The sequence below is a fragment of the Amphiura filiformis genome, chromosome 7, assembly GCF_039555335.1.
Source record: "Amphiura filiformis chromosome 7, Afil_fr2py, whole genome shotgun sequence".
NCBI lineage: Eukaryota > Metazoa > Echinodermata > Ophiuroidea > Amphilepidida > Amphiuridae > Amphiura > Amphiura filiformis.
Window position 1 is genome coordinate 42,693,208 of NC_092634.1, and position 20,716 is coordinate 42,713,923.

Sequence of the window (20,716 nt, forward strand, 5' to 3'; positions counted from 1 at the left end):
ATCAATAGGGAGAGGATAAACCACCTGAGAGTTACAGATGATATTGTAATCTTTGCAGAAAACTCTGATGATCTGGAGTCTACGCTACAAACCCTCAACAATGGAAGTAACCATACACTTTACCCCATAAACATACTAAAATTGTATTTTTGAATAAAATAAACACACTATCTGTGGTCATCTTGTGACTCCTACATTTTGGTCATCAAATATTTAATTACCCCCCTATTTTTCTTTCAAAAAATTTATGACTCCCAGTATATTTGGAACCCACCCCTTCCGAAAAAAATACCAGCCCCCTTATATCAGCAAGAAATTTGTTGCACACAAGCATTACATGTATGTAGCCAGAGCTTTCCTGTGGTATAAAAATCTCAATTTTGTTTGAGAAAAGTGGGGGATGAGGCTGTATTATCACGAAATGCCCCTTTAAGGTATAATTAGCGCCATGTGGCAAGGGTACCCGATATGGGCCCATGTCTAGCTAACTCGCTGCTTTCTATCAATTACATATTTCGCAGCATACTTGTTATATGCCTATTCGTTTAAGTCAAATGGTGTTTTTTCACGACTTTCCAATTTAAAAGGCAGGGGAAAGAAACGGAGTGCAGGAGGGAGATGTGAAAAGGAGAAGAACGGCGGAAAGATCGAGAGGGGAAGAATACAAAAAGAAAAGAAACAAAGAGGGCGGGAAAAGGGTAGAAAGGTAAAAGGGGAGAGAGTAAGAAGGGGGAGAGAGGGCGTGACAAAGTGTAGACCTGTACCATGTATATCATATAACAATACTAGGCAGCCATTCGATGAAGCTAAAGCCTCTATGAATTACGTAATTAAAACGTCCAGTCAGATATATTTCACACGTGCCTAACACAAGTCACCTAAATTCGAAAACTGGACGTTGATTGGACTCCCAGGTTGGACTCTCTCATGAATATTGATTGGCAACACTTTCCAATTTGTCAGCGCTCAAACCGGGCAAAATAGATGGCGGTGCACTATAAGGAATATTATTCAAGCATCCGGTCGCATTTCATGCGCAAGAATGAAAAGAGAAGATTGATTGTTTAAAGTTTGTCGACAGAAACATAAAATACAGTTTTCTTTAGAATGAACAGTTAACATGGGCAATTACAGTTACTGACTTTGAATCTGGCGTAATCTGTTCTAAGTATTGTTGCATGCAAGTCAGTTGCTGGAATAAATTTGCAATTACGTCAAGTGACAAGCGTCTTGTCAGGTAAGTTTTTATTTTTTGCTTTACATAATGCAACTTTATTGTCTCAAATCAGCTTGGCAGAAAAATCTGGATTTCTACAGAAGAAGGGAGGAGATAATGTAATCAAAACAACTCTTGAATCCTTTTGTGGATATTATACCGCACTGTGTGTAATAGTCGTTCCTGTATTTTCATCTTTCACCTAGGCTGTACCTAACTCAATGAGTGCCAATGGTAGGCATACATATCTTATGTCACCTTATGTTACTTTATCCCGGGTTTACTACGGGGATGTGGCAGGCACATTCAAAGTGAGGATGACTTAACTAAGTGCTGACAAAAGTGGTCCTACGTTAAGGGGGTGTAAATGTACTCGCCTATGCAGGTTTTGGTGTGTCTCAAGTTATATGTATAACTTTTGTCCCTCACTATATGCTATTTCAACAACTCCTCCTATACCTTTGCACAGGAGCCAACCGTTGTTAAACCGTGATGAATCCACACTTTTACTGTAGCGTATACGCGAACGCGAGCGAGACTACGCGTTACGCGAGAGCGCGTAAAATTCGTCATGCCTGGAACCTTTGTGCGTATGCAAGCTTACAAGTTGAATTCAGTATTTTCAGATAGCGGCTAAATTTTGCCGTTTTATTCTGTAGTTTTATTGATGATATTAACAGAGAAATCATCCAAGTTTTTGTAAGGCTTAGTGACAATGATTAACTGACATTTCCTCGTGACATAATCGAGAATTATACGATCTTTAGCTTCTTTTCGTTGTTGAAAGGGATTCAATCATGTTTCACCGTTGTTCATCACCGTTTAACAACTCGCGTCCGGCGCGTCTGCGTGGTTTACTTCGCTCGGGCAGCTAAAGCTGCCCTCGCGAAGTAAACCACGCAGACTACGCGGCCGCATCGTTGTCAGAGGATGTTTAAAGACATTCCCACAACCCAATGGGGTTTCTGACCTTGTATGTCTGGCTTTTGTACACATATGGTACAGTTGATCATGCCTTGCATTGGAATTGTGTGCAAATATCTGGTGTTTTCATCCTATTATTTAACATTCATAACATCGAGACTTGCATTGTAGGAATGCCTTTAAGCCTCCTCTGCATCGTTGTTAAACGGTGATGAACAACGGTGAAACATGATTGAATCCCTAAATCACACACAAACACCCCTCCCTCGCTTTGTATGGTTTTCCAAATGTAAGGCATGGATTGTATCTTTGCTTTATATTTTTTAGTCTTTGTTCTCGTTCTCAAAATGGAAAAGTGACCGATCGTTTGGAGGTTTTATAACTGATAACATTATAATAATACCAACACCATGCATTTTCCTGTAGCTTTATGCAAGATGATATGACCCAGGAATCTTATCTGAGAAAACGTACAGTAATGAAAAATATAACATAATATCAGGGCAGTCAATCATTTCAAATGCTGACGAGCCAACTGTTAGACTTCTCCGTAGTCCACTTGCCCATTGTGCATACTCTTGCTATTACATTTAAGCATAAAACTCTGTATTTATTTGTGCACAATTGATAGATTTTCAAGTCTGATCTTTTCAGTCACCGTACTTCCTCTGTTTGTTAGCTTCCGAATTGTTCAACTCGAGCTTTCGTGATCAAAAGTTGTTCAGTATTGAAGTGAGCCAGTATAATTATGCCAAGAAATAACATGGGCATATGTGTACTAAACTTTTACTGTCACTAATTATATAAACTTTTTATGACCATTTACTTCTGAATACTTAAATTCTAATAAACATCAGTATAATTTTGAGTTCAATGGAATGCGTTCATCATGATTAAAAACACATTTTTATCTATCAAAATTTGAATTTAGTCTAGCCAACTGTAAACCACACCACAGCAACTGGTGTCATTATGGCCCAATCAACTTGATCAAAAAGTTAGCTGTTTGTTTTTGGTACTGCTTGTTTGCTTGTTTTTATATTTGATATAGCTTTGTTTTGTTTTATTTATTTTTTCGTAAGTTGTTTTTGTTTTGTTTTGTTTGTTTGTTTGTTTATTTGTTGATTAAACTTACATTGGGTAAAAAATGTTACCCAACCTATTTTGGTTGTTCGAATGGTGTTTAAAATGATTTACCCAACGAATGTTTTACACAATGTTCTAACAGTGCATAGTGTATTACCCAGTGGTGTTAATTCAAAAACGTTCTAACTAAATAATCATTGCCGCAGGCCTAATACTTTTTGTATAGTTCTGTGTTTTGATAATCACAAATGTTTCAAAATCAGATTTATGCGGATAGCTTCCATCAAATATCGTCTAATTTCAGATTATGTCAATAATGGAATTGCCAATACTGATATGCTTCGTCCTGACCATGAATGCTGATGCGATATTAGCTTTAAATGACACCAGTCGTATTCCTCTTTATATCGGGGGTTTTCTTCAATCAGATTTTACTATTCAGGCGACTGAAACCTGCATCAAACACGCAAATGAAATAGAAGGCATATTAGACGGATATGAATTATTTTTACGTTGGACCGACTCACCTAGGGTAAGTACAAAGCAAATCATGAGGTGCTGTACAATAATGGGGGTAAAATTTCCAAAATGGCGTGCATTCACGGGGTGAATTTTGGTGGAAAATGGGCTCCTTGCCCTTTTCAGCAGACAAGTTAGCTTAATCAGTAAGGCGTTCGACTATAGTGCGAGAGATTGTGGGTTCGAACCCTGGCGGTGCCTAGTACGCCGTCTCGTACAAAAAATTGAGTTAGCTTGAAATTCCCCTAGACAAGGAACTTACTGCTAATCTCGTTGTAACCCGTACGAAACTCGGGGAGCTGATCCTGGTTGCGAAGGTTATTTGTAGAATGTCTAGGGTGTGCGCTCTTGAAGCAGCAAAGTCCCTGAATTGTTGTTATAGTTCAAAACGAATTTTTAAAATGCCAAACTGTATTTTTTTAATGAAAAAATGACAAAATCTAGAAGGTGCATTATTATTCCTTACACCATTGTTATCCAATTAATTAATGAATATGCAAAAATCAATTTAATTTAATTTAATTTACCGGCTGAATTATCAGGGCGAAGTTCATTTAAACTTCTTGCACAACTATTGCAAGTACCTCGCTGCTATTGCCAAACTAATTCGCTGTCGTAACAATCGGATTAACTGCCATAGCAATAGATGAATACAATTTTTGACTATATCGCCCTGCACTACAACGTTCACGCGATACCTATTCATTGAACCATATCATTCTGATCCCACGCACCTGTAATATGAGCATCTTTGAATAGAGCGGTATTGTATTCAATCTATGATTGCAGACATACACAGGTGATGAGTGCAACCTGCTTGTAGTGCAGGGCGATATAGTCAAAATTGTATTCATATTATTATTGCTATGGTAGTTAATACGATTTATTACGTCACTTCGACAGCGAATAGAGAGCTTGCGATTTCCAAACGTACATATCATACGCCAGTACATCTCTATTCAAAATCACTCTAATGTGACGTTTATAGTATTTGGTGTTTTCTCTTCAGAATATTCCCGGACTCATGCTACAACGTCTATATGAATTTATTTATAAACCACCGGTTGTTTTGGGAATACTTGGTCCAGCGTTTTCAAGTCTCTGTATTGAGATGAACGAAGTAGCCTCGTCTTACGGTTTAAACCAGGTAATGTATTGTATACTACCTCCAAGATCATGATATGATGTTATTTGGTTATTGTCAAAACCAGCCCCACCCACCCCACAAACCCAAGGGGGGGGGGTGAGAGAAAGAGAGAGAAACGCCGGAGGGAGGTATATCACAATAACAATAGGATCCCAAGTTTGGATATTGGAAGTAAAGACGTGACCCGAACACCATAAATGACAATGGGGGACACACCACCATGGGAAGATAAAGCTACCGTTTTTGTTTGGTATTAACCTTGTTTTTATGTCAAGCCTATTAAATCTATGCATTAACAGCAGTTATCTAATATAACGCTGGCGAGTTGGCGCCTAGATAGCTATTTTACCTCTTGAAGCTCTGCTAGTCTTGATTTGAAGCTACATGAGCTTTCCAATATTATTGTCTACAAAGTATGGGCATGGTGGGAGAAATGTGGGAGATATTTTGAGATGTTTCCACGGCAAAGTCGTGCAATCTTAGGCGAACGTCAACTTTATGAAGGTCAGGGCACAAAAGATCTGGTGTTTTGCCGTAAAACGTAACAGGTTAAGGAAACATATCTCTGGTGAACTGTTTGCAGGAGCCAACTGGAAATTGAAATTGTGACCAAGGGTAGCGGATTAAGCTATCATTCGAGAATAAAACATGTTCATTTCATGAAGAAACTTGAGAATAAACCTCTTCCCCCACATTTCTCAATTCGCTCTTTGCACGGATCCGCCATTTTACTACCAAAACGAGGCTCTCCTTGCAAACGCATTTCTTTCTCGCGCTTTTCTAGCAACGCGCCAGAAGGCGTTTGCAAAGTGTACACGATAATTAAAGCATGCGTTTGACAGGCGTACGCACGCACAGCACACACTTTAAATTATTTGATACGCCTTATTATTATTTCAAAATATGCAATATGACTTGTACATCGTTTTATGTCAGGTAGTCAGTGCTACTTCACCATCTTTAAAGAACCGAGAGAAATATCCATTAACGGTGCAAAGTAATTATGAAACCTCCATAGTTACACCTGCGAAGGTGGCATTCATAAAGTCTATGGGATGGAAACGAGTCGCTATGGTCAATGAAAGAATAGACTCCTTTTTACAGGTAAGAAAAATATTTGGATTCCCCCTTTGAAATCAAGTACGGAACAGTTGAGTATCGACGGATTTCAGTGAGGTGCATGTTTACGAATATCTTGGCATAGCGACGTCCCCTCACAATGACATCAAATGCGTCCAAAATAAATTTGGCACATTTTGGTAACTTTTTTACATAGATTGACAAGGATATTTTGGACATGTTATACACAGGCTGTATCAAAATGGAGTTTTTGAAAAGGCTGTCTCTTCAAAAGCCACCATTGGAGCCACTGTAAATGACAAGACTTTATACCTCATATTTTATTAAAGGTCAGGTCATATCGAGTGCCGGGGGGATGGTTTCAAAAAAAATTGTTCGGGGGAAAGATTTTCGGATGCTGACTTTCTCTATACCTACTTTTGCTGTTTTTGCCACCTATCACCAATTTTTCACAAAATCACACAAATTTGCCATAATTGGGCGCTTTTAAGGGCACTTTTGACCAAATGCGCCCAAATGGGCGAATTGGTCTCCACTGGTGGATTTGGAAGAGGCGGGCTTTTCCAAAGCACCAAATGAACAGAATGAGAACAGACGAAGAACATTAACATCTCAAAAAAAGTAACTATAACCCCTTGAATAAAGGCCATTATTCAAAAACGGGCGATTGCATCACAAATCTGTATAATGCGTTGGAAGCAGAATTTATTTCTGCCAAATTTGACACCTCATTTGTAGCAATTGACTAAATATTGACGTTACAGCGTATATTTAAATCAATATAACCCAAGATTTGAAAGATGCAGTAAATTCTATTGATTTGTATTCAGTATAATGGAAGGAAATCTGTGTGTGTAATGATATGTAAGTGTTTTTGCATTGTTGGGATTCAGATATGCGTAAAAATGCGTACGTGACTGTGATGATTTTTGTGTCTCGTCTGGAGATATGTTTCATGAATTTATGTGTATTTAACAGCGTGTTTGCCTTGCTAAGAGGGAATACAAAGACTATACGTTAAGCCGATTTAGTTTTTATCAAAACATCCATTGAGATTACTTGAAAATTTCAAGGTGTGTCATTTTCGTGTATTATGCCCTATGAAACAAATTATGTGGAATCTTTAAGGGTTGGGGTATGAACGTTGGGACAGTATTTATTGTGGGACATTAGAGCACATCAGACATATTGAATTGCATTTTGAATACGAAGAATGTCCTTCGGATATCAAATAATTTTGAATTTTTGAAATTCACAATGTAATACACATTTTATGGCAAATCATTAAAAATTGATATTTTTGATATTTAACGGTACTCGAAGTAAACTTTATAAATCTGATGATTTATACTTAAAGTGTATGTCGGTGGGATGAAAAGCCGACGATTAATTGAATCTTTCGTATTGAAGATATGAATTATTTTTCCCAAAACACCAAAAAAAATTAAGGTCTTTTTGGGAAAAAATCCATATCTTCAATATGAAAGGTCAAAATTTTCAATTGATCGTCGGCTTTTTCTCCCAGCTACATACACTTTAAGAATGTATCATAAGATTTATAAAATTTACTTCGAGGACTGTTATATATCAAAAATGTGAAAAATATCAAATTTTAATAATTTGTCATAAAATTTGTATTATATCGTGAATGTCAAAAATTCATAATGCAATTCGATATGTCTGATGTGCTCTCATGTCCCACAAAAAATATTATCGAAACGCTCAAAACGCTCATTCCAGATCCCTTAATGTACACAATAACTTTGAATTATGTATTAATTGTAAAAAATAGTGTATAAAGATAAGAGGATATTTTGCTGAATATCTGAATATCGAATATCTGAATTTTTATATGTTTTCGTTAAATGTTAATAATTCCAGACATCCCAGGAGCTAACATTGTTACTTATTCGCGAGGGCATAAGTGTCCTTGCCAATGAAATTGTTACCGATTTTGACGATGCTTCGGAGCAGATTAAGAGCCTTATTGTGAGTAGATTTACAAGACTTAGTGAAACTTATTGTGATTCAAGTTATGAGACTTGGAAATATAATGTTTTGGTATCACAGCAATATCAATGTGACCACGAGTAAAATGACATCACAACTGTTAGAGTCTACAGTTACTAAAATAATTAGAGAGATTGCGATGTTCCATACGCGGCACGTGGATCGTGCGTTTAAACGTGTGTTGTGGTTTATGCGCACGTTTATACGCACGTTTATACATGTAAAGGCTATATAGTCAACCAACGATTTTGAATACAGCATTCGGCCCTCTTGTGGCCAAATGTTTGCGATCAAAATCTGTGGAGGGCGTAAAATGTTTTGTTAAGGGGACTCGATCTTTTGTGCGTAATTATAGAGGGCCATGGCATTCACTCTATCATTTAAAACATTATTTGAAGAAGTTAAAGAGCCCTAAGAATAAAAAACTGTAGTGTAATTCACGCCAGACACAATTTCTTTATATGACAAAAATTAATTTTTGTAATTGACCAAAAAACAAACGTTTTATATCAATTTTAAATTTAGCCTGAATCGGTAAATATGGTACCTCTCGCCCTTTTTTTAGGTCAAGGCTGTTTTTCCCATTATGCAGCGAACCATTGTTGAAGCTATTTCACATACATGTACAAAACATTCTAGAGAAAGAATGAGGCCATATACTGTTTAAATATCTTTTGTTGATTTCAAATGATAATGTCATGAAGTCGTAAATTTTAAGGTCACATTCCTAAAACCAAAACAAAACATTGCGACGCAGATATTTCCCGACTTACGCAATTTCATCATCACATCAGTGTCTTTATTATTTGTTTGAAACCTTTCCCAAACGTTCGTGCTCTTTATGCATAAAACGGCTAATCTATCTTTACAAAACGCATCTTTTTTTAGTAAACAAAAGGCTAAAGATGGCATTATGAGATTTATCATTTATCATTACACTCCTCCACTCAACTGCCACCGTGGACGAGCGGTAAAGCGCTAGACGCGTAATCAATGGAAGTTCCGAATCGCTGGTTCGAATCCCAACGAAGCCTGTGGAAACTTTTTTTTTCTTCAAAATTCATGATCGCATTCCGAAATGAGTCACTTGTCGGTAAATCATGTATCGTATCCTTAACGCCGATCTAATAACGTTAATTCGACCTCATTAATTTTGATTTTAGAACAGGTCTAACATTCCTCTTAAAATTGATTGTTTATCAGTGCTTTCCGAATATTATTATTACAAAAACCTAATATTTCTGTAGATTAAGGACCAGTGCATGCATATATCATGATTTTATTTTCAAAATCATGCTTTTTCGTGATGATAATATTAGTCGCGTTCATGAACCATCGTCACACCGTAAAATGTCAATTTCAACGTGGACCGTGCGTATGCAAGCCACGTTTGTATCAAATAGGGACATCGCAATGTCATATTTATACGGCCGATCTCACATGCATTTCAATGGACAATCTGTACGAATGAACCGCGCTAATGAATGAAGTCCAATTTTCACACCTACCTGTTGCTTTATTGTAACAGCGTGTGCTCCCGCTAGCTGAGTAAATGGGAGCTTGATTTGGTGATTGGATATGGTAGTCTGATGTGCTGTATAGTTTTGTGTCATATTATATGCATATTTATGAACATTCTAACTTGGTATTGTGAAAGTATATAGTGCCCCGATGTGTTGTATAGTTTGTGACATGTTATTTGCACATTTATGAATATTAATGAGCTTATTATGCATATTATTTGTATTTACAAACTTGAGTTATTTACACTCCTTTGTTTGGGGCCACCTTAATTACGAACCGCGTAATTATAGTTATTCTTATTAATATAATAATTTGTATTAAATACTATGACATATTAATATTTTATTGAAATAGAGACATGATGCAAGGATAATATTTACAGAGACGTATGCAGGTAGTCGAGCCAAACTTATGTGCCAGGTAAGAGAAAACAAGAGTCGTCATTTTTAAATAAGCTTCTTCGTTTTCAATTAGCTTTCATTGACGAATCAAGTGATTGTTTGTTATATTAATATATGATTTAATTAAATTCAAGTCTAAGGGAACATGGAAAATATTTTCAGTATATTTAACCCTTTGTTCAGTTCAGTTCAGTTTATTTCATCCATTCAAAATACATGTTAACATAATACAGAATAATATTTTCTTGTATAAAACAGTGTGGAACATTTTAAATTATATGACAAAAGTATGAGAAACAGAGGATGAGGATGCCACCAAACGCACAGCGTGATGACGTGGCACCCTATACATAATGTTTCAATTTTACAATAAGCAAAACAAAATTTAATACATTAGGAAAAAAAACGAACAAAGACAAACAAGCCTTGTAAGTAGAGAAAATACAAGATTTACCAATGCAAAATTCAAAGTATACAATGCATATTAAATAAGAAATAATTTTATAACCAGTAGGCATATCTAGAATATTAAGTCATTTTAGGCAATTTCCAAAATATTACATGAAAAAGATGTATTGTAAATGTAACAAGTATTGGATATAGGCCTACAACCTTGAAAATAAAACATGTATGCATGAGCAAATCAGAGGCCTAAATCAAACATTTACATGTGAAATTGTAAAAAGGCTAGTACCTACAAAGTAAATGATAAATATAGCAAATGATAATGATATTCAATATTGGAGTTACATACAAAAAAATTGTTGGAAAATAATTTATTGGGGACAAACTCCAACCAAGATCTACCCGCAAGGCAGAGGGAACAATATAACACAAACACACGAAAACAAGTCCAATCTGAGATATATTTTAATATAATAATAATAATAGAAATATAAAAAAATATTTGATCCATTAGCCAGAAATGTAGCTACTGATGAGATGCTTTTTAAAATTAGTTTTGAAGGATGACACAGAGGGGCTGGATTTGATTGACTGGGGAGTGAATTCCATAGTAGAGCACCTTGAATCTTAATGGTATTATCAGCAAGTTTTGTTTTGGTTAAATTGACATGGAAATTACTGGCTTGTCTTGTTGTGTCACTGAGTGGCAAATTGAAATATTCCCCCATTTTTTTCAAGACGACTTTCAATACAGATTGTATAAAATATGATTGGTACTCATCTGTTACCATGACTACAGATGTTTTGACCATCTTGCTGAAATTAACTGAGATAAAAAAATCGGCAGGTTTTGTAAGAATGTAAGGCCATGGAAGTAGCACATGGTAATTAGGTTGTGCATCTTTATGACCATAAAACATAATAACTGATTTAGTATGTCACCCTGGCAATGGCTAATGTGACAGCAGAACGTGGAATTTGTTATGTGAAATTCACAATAACGCTTTTATTCAAATGACGAAATAACCTAACCAGCAAGCACAAAACGTTTTCGACATCATTCGCAAAAGGTTTTAAAAGGTTGTCAGAGAAAGTTTAAATGTTGGGTTACATAAAGGGTATATGAATGGTGTAAAACGTTTTCATAAAATTAAAAAACATTTTTTTGATAACCTACTGCAAATATTTTATCGTAATGTTGTTTAAGTGTTGAAAAAAAATGGTTTACAAGAACATTTTGAAAACATTAAAAAATATCGTTGAAGCGTATTTTCATACAAAACGTTTTAAACCCAAACCCAAAATAAAACTTGCTTAAAACTTTTTTAAAACGTATTTGTGCTAGCGTTTTCACGCAAAATTTACGTATTAACATGATCTTGACATTTGGCCCATATCTGCACAACTCATTTTGATACAGCCTTTATAGTATACAAATATATTTTCCAATGTTTACTTACTAACACCTCCCTGAGTCCCGTTTCGCGGCGTATAGTACCGAATCTGCGAGTTAACAAATTGCGAGACGCGATGCGCTGTTGCACTTATGTGTCTGCTGATTTAACAAAGAGTTTCTTGGACCTGATTTCTATTGTTTGGTTAAACCGTCAACCATCGGCTCTGCCAGGCTGTATAATGGTGTTTCTTTTTGTGTATGATCATTAAAAAAATAATACTTTAGTGTATAATAATTCACACATCCTGGACCAACTTCATGTATTGTTTTCATGTACGTTAGGCTTACAGGTTTGGTTTATGGGGAAGTAAATACGTCTGGATGTTACCTGGCTTTACCGAAGTTAACTGGTGGGTTGATCATGTCGAGGAGACTTCTTGTACGTTTGAAGAGATGGACAAACTTACATCTTCATCACATTTCATTGTCTTAAGTCCTGCCATTTACTCAAATCCAAATTTAGCTTCAATTAATTTCAACGGTTTGGTAAGTACCACATGGTACTACTGTTACATGCTCATTTGCTCATTTCACTTCTCATATGGTTATTTCACTACACATTTACTCATTTTACATGCTCATAAACTCCTTTTATATGCTCATTGACTCATTTTACATGCTCATTAACTCCATTTATATGCTCATTGACTCATTTTACATGCTCATTTCACTGCTCATTTGCTCATTTCACTACTCATTGACTCATTTCACCGCTCATTGACGGAAAAAGAAGAAAATTCAGTTTCACGGTTCAAAATGTTATTCACATTCGCTCATTCATATTCATATTAGGCCTATATGCTAATTAACTGCGTCCTCATGAATTTTTTTGCACATTTTTTCAAATGTTTTTTTTTTCAACTCTTTTTCAATTTTTTTGTTGAAATTTAATTTATATATATGAACGTGAATTCAAAATGAACGTGAATTTTGCTATTGGATGGATTAATGTGCAATTTTTTTCCAAATTTATTTTTGAAATTTGGAATTGGATTTTAAAATTTTTTATTTTGAATATTTAATTTTTTTTTGAGTAATTAAACGATTAGCCACGCCCACCTCATTAATATTCATATATGCTAATTAGTCACACCCCTCGTGAATAGTCATATACGCAAATTGGCCGTACCAACCACTGCTACAATGGATTAAAATCTGTTCCCATTCTATGTCCAGTCATGTTCAGGGCGTAAACCACCAAATAACTTCTCCATTGAAAAGCACGTAAAAATCACCTTTTTAAACGGCGTTTTCTACCAGGCGTGACAATATTTTTCACTTTTTAACGTCATCCCTGTATTAATTAAGGACTGAAATTTTATTTAAGCTTCAATTTTGGGGAACTTTATAGAATCAGTTTTTTATTAAAAAATGTTGAAAAGCGACGCCGCTATTTCAACGCCAAAACTAGCATTAAAACTTGTTCCGTTAGCAGTAATTCGGACAGGGCCTACTTTTCTTGTGAAATCGATTTGTATAATTTCATATCTATTTTAGTCATTAATAGGTTAGCATCTTTCATTTAAATCAGAACATGCCAACCTCACGAAGAACATGGTCCCTAAGGACACCACATTGTCTCATGTAGGCATATACGTTTAACCGGAACTCATCACCATTGCACCTTTCGCGCAGTGATTTAGTGTAATACGCCCTTGAACCGCACAAGAGGTTTGAATTCTTTTTAACTTTTCTCTTTTTTTGGAAACAATAAACCATTCTAAGGAAAAGTGTCATTTCTTTAATTCATACATTACACCAATCTGCTATAAGGGTTCTCTAAACAATTTTTGATACATTAAAAAAAAACCGCCATTTTGGGTACTTTTGACCAATTATGGATAAACAGAGTTTATAGCAGGTTTGATCGATCTTTAAATACAATTATGACGTCATAATAGTTAAAACTTTAACAACAGTGAGTCAAATAACTTAAGTTGCACATTACATAAGCAAAATGCACAAAGGTTTCCGACCCCCCCCCCCCCCATGACAAGCACCATCTCATTGCACGAGTATATGCCTAGGTCGAAAACGTTAGGGGTAGGGTATAAAGACACAACACCCCCCCCCCTTGCGCGCATATTTTCCCCAATGTCTGATAATATTACAATACCTTCAATCAAAGAAACTCGTCACAAACTTGGTTAATCAATTTCTCTCTAGAGAATTGAAAACGGCCGCATTGTAAATAATAACGCCATATACCGACCAAATTTCGTTAAAATTGAGAGGAAAATAGACACGTCACCTTAAAACGCTATTGATAAGGTAGTTGGAGGTACTTGGATACCTTTGATGGGATAAATGTTTCCGAGAGTATCTTATAAACGCATTTCATGTTATACGTTTGTCAATTATTGTACCATTTTCTTAAACAACAATTTTAAAAGTTGAATGGTTATTCGATTTTAAACTCAAAATGGTATATCTGAGCAAACATGGCCGCCATTGCCAGCTTTGGTACCAAACCCTGTTTCCAACGAGTTTTCCAGAAATTTATACTCTAAAATCTTGTTTGAAAGCTTCGGGATTATAAAATAGAATATTCTCATTTCAAAATAAATCAGTTTGAGGGGAAAACTTTCTTTAATAACTTTAAATTCCGAATTTTATAGCTCATTCCACCATTTTTTAACATGCTTTCAAGGGCGTAAACCACCAAATAACTTCTCCATTGAAAAGCACGTAAAAATCACCTTTTTTAAACGGCGTTTTCTACCAGGCGTGACAATATTTTTCACTTTTTAACGTCATCCCTGTATTAATTAAGGACTGAAATTTTATTTAAGCTTCAATTTTGGGGAACTTTATAGAATCAGTTTTTATTAAAAAATGTTGAAAAGCGACGCCGCTATTTCAACGCCAAAACTAGCATTAAAACTTGTTCCGTTAGCAGTAATTCGGACAGGGCCTACTTTTCTTGTGAAATCGATTTGTATAATTTCATATCTATTTTAGTCATTAATAGGTTAGCATCTTTCATTTAAATCAGAACATGCCAACCTCACGAAGAACATGGTCCCTAAGGACACCACATTGTCTCATGTAGGCATATACGTTTAACCGGAACTCATCACCATTGCACCTTTCGCGCAGTGATTTAGTGTAATACGCCCTTCAGTGGCGACGGAAGCATTGTAATATAGGGGGCGACCACATTTTGTTCAGGTTGTACTGGGACTTTTTCAAAATGAACGTGAATTTTGCTATTGGATAATTTACCCTAATCCTTCCTTTCCTTGTCATTTATCTCCCATTCTTTTTCAGCCTTTTCTTTTCATATCGGCCAGTATTTAACACTGTCAAGTCTAGCTTGGGCATTTCGTTAAAGCTTCACTACTTGTGCCTTTACACGTAGCGACCGTTAAAATAAACAAACAGATAAATAAACAAACAAATAATAATAATAATAATAATAATAATAATAATAATAATAATAATAATAATAATAATAATAATAATAATAATAATAATAATTAATAATAAAAAATAATAATAACTTGGCGGTCACCCGGCTTTCGCGGATGGTTGGTGGAAGATTTCAGTAAGGGACCGTTCATTATTTATAGGGGAGGGGGAGGATTTCAAAATTGAGTTCATAAAGTTACACAACCCTCCCTATTAGCAGCATTTAAAATTACGTAACCCCCCCCCTCACATCGAGAAATACATTTTGCTGGTATACCATGGCCGGATTCACCTTTTGATGGCCCCTGGGCATGGCAACATGATTGCCACCTCTGGCTCTTCGTATAGAAGACACCCCTCTCCCCACAAGCTGTCCCCAGAAAATATGCTATTTCAATGCTAAAATTCAAAGAGAGATGTATCGGAGTCACCGAGCCAGGGGGCAAAATTTTCAAATCGTCTCACTGATTGTCATTACCTGGACAAATGCGCTTGAAGCACGCGAAAAAAAAGACGCTAAAATGAACAAATTGAGGACAATATGTGCCCTAAAATCATTCCAAAGGATGATGCATAGGGCTTTCACAACTTTTGGTTAATTTAAAGTCCCAGTATTTTGATCCAGTATACAAGTTTTATTCTTTTTCCAAGCACTCATATTTATGATTTACACTATAGAATGGATGGAATTATAACTCTCATTTTTTAGATTTGTGTTCAAGTTCAAGATGAAAAAAACACCAGAATTTACAAGGGTGCGTCTCGCAGATCTACTCACAGAATGGTTTTTCTGAAATAAATGCGCGCGAAGCCCGCAGCAATTTGGCTTTTTGATACTAAAAAATGGGGTTAATTTAGGGTCTAAAATAGGCCAAAAGGAAGATGCAGATCATAAATTTTATCACAATACATCTGTCGACTGAGCAGGGGAGGGGACTGACTTGCCACTCTGCCATATGTCTAATGTGCTGATGAACAGTGGCGTAGATTTCTTTTTGACATGAGGTGGTTGGAAAAATTTCTTGAAGTATTATGTAAATCCAGCACCTTTTGGTGAGAGATTAAGTTTATGACACAAATGCGTGCGAAGCGCGCAAAATATTGCCATATTGAAGCTAAACTCAAAATATGGTGCATGAATAAATTCGCGCGAAGCGCGCAAAAATTGACATTTTTGTGGCTAAAATAGCCAAATATAAGGTAAATATAAGTGAATCATAATAGTGAATAATTTAATATTAAATTTCACCTGACCCTATCAGGAAAAATAAAATCACATAACCCCCCTGTTTGTTAAAGTGAAAATCACATAGCCCCCCTACATTTTTCCCGGCTCCCCTTCCCTGTAAATAATGAGCGGTCCCTAAGTTTAAATTGCTTGTAGAATTTCACGAACCGGTAGAACCGGTACACGGGATTAGTTGTAACAGCTCCATGTGAAGTTCAAACCAGATGATCTCAAAATGACCTTAACATCTTTTATATCGCTTCGGCGGTCGTTCCCATCAAATTTCGTGACAATCTATGACAAACCCAAAATGTCAAGAAAAAAAAAAAAAAGTGTTTGTTTGCCCAGACATGGGGTAGAAAGGAGTGGGTCGGTAGGTCGATTTCCTTTTTTTTTTTCTTTTTTTTTTTTTTTTTTTTTTGAATGTGTACATGTGTTGCAGCAAGTGGTGTAAGAGAAAATATACGACATTCAGGCTTACATTTTGTACTTGTGTCAAACTTTAATTAGAGGTTAATGAACGTGTATTACTTGTTGGGAGAGAAATTAGACAAAAATACTGCATGCGCGCTGATGTTGATGCGTAGCGCAAGTGCATTATTTAGTCTAATTTCTCGAGCAACAAGTATTAAAAACGCGTTCATTAACCTATTTGAATAGTATTTCCTACACAAGAAGAAAAAAACATGTGATTTTTGATGTTTTTATAACAAAACTATCACTAAAAATGTTGGAAAATAGGACCAAATAAAAATGCATCAACCCGCCCAAAAAGCATCTGAAAGCACTGCGCGTTGTACGCGGATTGCACATTATATACAACCAAAGTACTCCGCATACTCTTCTAACCGCTTTTCTGATTGGCTGCTTTGATCTATGAATGTATTTCAACCTTACCATATAAAGTTTAACCTCTTTGGTAACAAAATCCGGGCTGGAGTACAAAATCCCAGACCATACCTGTACATGTACTTGTCGTGCTTGGTTCTCTATATTGATGTTGATTGATGGTAAAATATTGTTGGCATGGTTGGGGAGGGCTAAATGGGAAAAATGAATGCTGTGATTGCCAGGAATATTAACTTTCAAGCGTTATTTGGCATTTTATGGGGAAAAACATCATTTTCTTTATTTTTATATCATTGTAAAAAAAAAATTAAAAAAAAGTGTATGATGTTTTTTGAATTTTTGGGTCGGTCGTGTCTGGGCAAACAAACACTTTTTTTTTTTGGCCTGACCGTCATATTTTTTCATTTATGGCGATTTGACCCGAATGACTCTAAATTGTCTGCTTCGGCGGTAGTTCCCACAAAATTGCATAAATCTGCAACAATCTACTGTGATTTGACCACAGATGATCCCGAGTGACCTCCAAATGACCGTAACACTTGACCCAGATGACCCTGATGTGACCTTGACATTGCTTTTGTCTCGCTTCAGTGGTCGTTCCAACCAAATTTCATGAACCTGCAAAACTCCATGGTGATGGCCTCGAATGACCCCATTAGTCGTTTATTTACATCGGGTTTGATTGGCGTGTGGCAAACCTGTCACCTCCGATTCTATTATACTGAACCCAATCTAAAATCGGTTACTTTAAAAACCAGAGCGGATGTTTGAAGCTCTGAATGTCCAATAATAATGATAAGAATAATTTAAAATGCAATGATTTTAAAAGTGTTAATCAAATCATCAATTAAATTGAAAAGGCACTTAAAAAACGACAGCACCAACAACCCAAATCAAACTAAAGGTAACTCTTTACAAAGCAACGTATTCTTTTTCTGTATTTCAGAGGCTTTCGAAACAGCAAATTACAGATATGCATGAGTTACAATCAAATGCCAACATTGGCATAAATGCATACATTGGCATCTTTTACGACTCTTGCATGTCCTTAGTGTTGGCTCTCAACAGTTCAGCTAGAGATCTAGCAGCCTTGAACAAGTCCCTGGAAGACTTCCAGTATTCGGATTTTCAAATAGCCAATATCATTAATGACAATCTGATCAAAGTCAATTTTGTTGGCCTCAATGTACGTATATATTTGTCTGCTAAGGGGGATGTTATTTTCTTCGGAAGGGGGGGCATGAATATGTTGGTGACCGGAGTCAATTTTTATCACCCCCTATAACGTGCTAAATTTTTTATATGACCCCCCTATCTCGGGTAGAAATGTTTTGTGACCCCATTCCAGACTCAAGATAAATTATTCTTTGCAGGAACAAAGGTGCGGAGCGCGCAAAAACTTGAATGTGAAGTGCGAAATGTGATTAAGTGCGCGAATTTGGATCGTAAGTGTATTGAATTTGGCATACAATAAATAAAGATTGTGTGCGCATTTGGATCATAAGTTTAAAGAATGCGCCCGCAGAGCGCGAAAACTTTTAGTCACCAACCCTTAATAATTCTATAACCCCTATTTTTGGTGTAAATAATTATGACCACCCTATTTTTGGTCTAAAAATTCTATGACCCCCAGTATATTCATGCCCCCCCCCCCCCCCATTCCGAAGAAAATGACAGCCCCCTACACCTTAAGTGGTCAGGGGATGCCCTATGTACCCAGCATTTGGGTTTGTTTTTTAACTTCTGTACGACTCTCAAGCCCGGGAGGGGGGCACATAATAGATTTTGGTGGGTATGTTCCCCCGAAATTTTGAGGTGGTGGGTACTTGGGACTTGAAGTCGTACGGGTTAAAGGGGTCTTATGGAGCTGCGAACAAGTAAAAGAAGGTCTTTTGGGAGCTGCGAACAGTCAAAATCAAGTGACTTTCTTGGCCATCTGGTTAAAAATGTGAGAATTTAGGGGTATTTTTAGAACTGAAATGATCAAAATCAAGGGTCTTTGGAGCTCTATTGTGTTCAAATTTAGTGGTCTTTCGTAGCTGCGAAATTAAAAAAAGAGAGAATTATGCCCACTCTCAAGCTAGTTACAAAAATATTATATTGAAAGGGTTCTTTCGTAGCTGCGAAATTTAAAAAAAAAGAGGGGGGGGGGTCTTTCAGGGAGAATATTCCCATATAGTCATTTGTGTTAAGTGGCCTCAAGCTAGTTACACAAAAATATTATTTTGAAATCGACTTAAATGGGATAAAAATAAATATGTTGGGTCCAAATCGATCAGCGGCCATCATTATATCCTTAAAATAAGATGTCATATGACAAACATAATTTAGACCAGGTCAAAGGATATTAATCGGATTTCTATTTTTGTTGTTCTGATTTATTGTCTCTATAATATGAAAGTTAAGGTTGTGACGGAGCAATGCTTACAAACCACAGTGGCCATCTCTTTTCCCTTGACGCCGGCCAGACTCTCCCAAATGAACTCATTGTGGGGTCACCCTTCCTCAACATTGGTATATTTGACCAATTCGTCGGCTGTATTCCATAGTGGCGCTTATATACCTCATATAGATTCCTGTCATCTGATTGGTTGAAAAAGCAGTCATTGAATTAACTATGCCCGCAAAATGAACTATGGACCGGTCCATGGAAATGAACTATGGACCGGTCACGTGCGTCACGATCAAATTGCGCGTTTTTCCCAGCGTAAAATGATATTACGCACGCGTTAATGTTTTCACGCGCTATAATTACGCAGAAATCGCAGATTGTAATCTGTGTGACGTTCGCATTGAAAATATTAATTTCTCTTCACAAAATCGATGCTTTTAACCAAACAGATGACAAGGATCTTAAGATTTGGTATATAAAACAAATATTGACTGCTTATTATTCGGGGCATGGTTAAAATTATAGGCCCGCGGTGATCTCAAAACCATGACTATGCCCCTCGGCTACGCCTCGGGGCATAGTCATGGTTTTGAGATCACCTTGGGCCTATAATTTTAACCATGCCCCTCATAGCAGTCAATATTTGTATAGTAGTGAGGCATCGCGAATAAACAACTTTTCGAGAAAATCGGGTTTGAAGAAATACCAATTTAAAATCGAGTTGTGTAAATCAGACATTCATTATATTTGGTAAATGATGTAGTTAACTAAATAGATTTCATTTCTACATAAAGTTGTGTTTCTTCTTTCATTAAATAGAGTGCTCGATCCTGTGAAGGAGAGCGTGTACATAACATTAAAAGAAACAAATTTACTCCATTTTCACTACGATTCGTTTCGCCCGAAGGCTCCTCAGGTGAATGAGAGAAATGTAGAACAAACTTAGAGTCATGCGTTTATCGCGTTGCTAAAACATGTTTAACGCGCATGATTTTTATACGCTCGCTTGCGTGTTTCCTTAAACATGTTTAACGCTCTGGTCGCTTTCTTGCGTGTCGCTTACGGTGT

At 36.3% G+C, this 20,716-nt stretch overlaps 1 protein-coding gene across 1 annotated transcript in view; it reads left to right on the forward strand.

Annotated features, from left to right (window-relative positions):
* The first annotated feature begins 5,795 nt into the window (after positions 1–5,795).
* LOC140156502 (gamma-aminobutyric acid type B receptor subunit 2-like) overlaps positions 5,796–20,716 on the forward strand; it is a 31,129-nt gene continuing 16,208 nt past the window's right edge. Inside the window, exons 1-5 of the mRNA XM_072179445.1 lie at positions 5,796–5,996; positions 7,854–7,961; positions 9,861–9,926; positions 12,051–12,254; positions 18,203–18,442. Coding sequence (XP_072035546.1) covers positions 5,796–5,996; positions 7,854–7,961; positions 9,861–9,926; positions 12,051–12,254; positions 18,203–18,442 — 819 coding nt within the window. The remainder of the gene's footprint in view (positions 5,997–7,853; positions 7,962–9,860; positions 9,927–12,050; positions 12,255–18,202; positions 18,443–20,716) is intronic.